This window comes from Sapajus apella, unplaced genomic scaffold (assembly GCF_009761245.1).
Source record: "Sapajus apella isolate SASKATOON/1434 unplaced genomic scaffold, GSC_monkey_1.0 scaffold43, whole genome shotgun sequence".
NCBI lineage: Eukaryota > Metazoa > Chordata > Mammalia > Primates > Cebidae > Sapajus > Sapajus apella.
In genome coordinates this window covers 7,062,298-7,063,863 of record NW_022436983.1, presented here as the reverse complement: position 1 = coordinate 7,063,863, position 1,566 = coordinate 7,062,298, and the positions used below count along the sequence as shown (strand labels likewise).

The window sequence follows — 1,566 nt, the reverse complement described above, 5'->3', positions numbered from 1 at the left end:
CAAAAAAAAAAAAAAAAAAAAAAAACCAAAAAAAAAACCTCTCAGGGCCCAGGCTGAGACGGAGTTTCCAAGTCAGGAATGAACTGCTGTTGGGCGCACACGGATAACTCATGATCATAACCGAAGGCTACCAAGACTTTGTGAAGCTCACTTAACTGGCTCAGATAAGGGGCAAACTTTCCTGGTGGTCTACCCAGTGAGCACTTTCTCTGGACTTCCGACTCCTGGATACTGTCTGGGTATACCATTTCCACTAATTTTCTGAATTGTGAAGCGGGCATTGGGTAATTCTGCACCTTACGACAACACAGCTGTACTAAACCTCTTCTGTGGTGAATCCAGCCACAGAGGTAGCTCAGCCACTCATCCAGGGTACTTTCGTTGAGGCCGACATCTATGAACACCTTCAAGGGCTCATGTATGAACATCATCAACGGCTTACGCTCTCCCGTCCTTGGACGGTCCTCCACCGTCTGCCTCTTACTCGTGGCCTCTGGGGAGCACCACAGGGCCCTGGATCCAGACCACGTGGTCCAGAAATTCTCATCGACATTCCCCAAATCAAGCACTTGAAGCTTCCACCTCCTGTGGGTGAAATAGGGGAAAGGCTTAGAATGTAGGCAAGGCCCCAGCACTGATGGGGATGGGTCTTTGGAAACGGGAGCTCCATCTTTGCTCCTGGGGAAGACCTGAGCTTTCACTCCACGTTCAAGACGTCAACCAGCTGTTCCTGTCCCCTTCTGTCTCTTCTCCATCCATTTCCCCCTTTGATTACTCCTGATATCCACTAGTTCCTTAGCCTTCCACTGGGAGGAAGCACGTTCCTGTTTGCTCAGTGGACCCTGCATGGTGGGAGCTCCCAAGGAGCTGGGCAATGACCAAGGCCTCTCATCACCAGCACCATGGGAGCCATCCTTGCTCCCCAACTCCACCACTCCTGCCGAGCCAGCTGTCCCTTCTCTAGATGTCTAGGCCCTTCCCACCAGGCCACCTAGTCACCTCACCTGGGGCGAACCTTCATGTACACCAGTGAATCAAGTCCCTCTAGCACAGCTCGCAAGGTCTCCAGGTGAGGTGTCTTCATCAGGGACCCCAGAGGGAGGCGGGGGAAGGGCCAGGTCCGCACCATGGCCTGTAGAATCTCATAGTGCCTGCTGCTGAAGGCCTCCATGAACATCAGGGGGAAGAGTTCCCCTGGCAGCTCATCCAGAGTGGAGGTGTTCAAGCACGGGTCCCTCAGCAGGCTCTGCGCTGCCAGCTCCACGAGTCTGCGTGGGGCTTGCAGGCTCATTCCGATAAATCTGCAAGGAAAACGCTAGAGGGCAGTCCAGCTTTGAAAAAGCAAGCTTCTCAGGCCGATCTCCGCAACCCCCACTTCTCCCAGGGCCAAAGTCATTTCTCCAGCATATGTGAAAAAAGAGCATTCAGTTTACCCCAAATCCATTCTGCAGTAAGTGGCCACAGAGGCACAGTTCCTCCCTTCTGATACCAAGAGTATGTCCCAACCTCTAAAGAGCAGGCAAGGCCGGGCGCGGTGGCTCAAACCTGTCAATCCTAGCACTTTGG

The 1,566-nt window shown here is 53.3% G+C and overlaps 1 protein-coding gene across 1 annotated transcript; it reads right to left on the bottom strand.

Annotated features, from left to right (window-relative positions):
- Window positions 1–41: 41 nt before the first annotated feature.
- LOC116566617 (PRAME family member 17-like) lies at window positions 42–1,291 on the bottom strand. The gene is made up of 2 exons (XM_032301208.1): window positions 1,005–1,291; window positions 42–585 (listed from the first exon to the last, which is right to left on the bottom strand). Exons 1-2 carry the CDS (start codon window positions 1,289–1,291, stop codon window positions 42–44), a joined length of 831 nt encoding a protein of 276 aa, XP_032157099.1.
- Window positions 1,292–1,566: the final 275 nt, after the last annotated feature.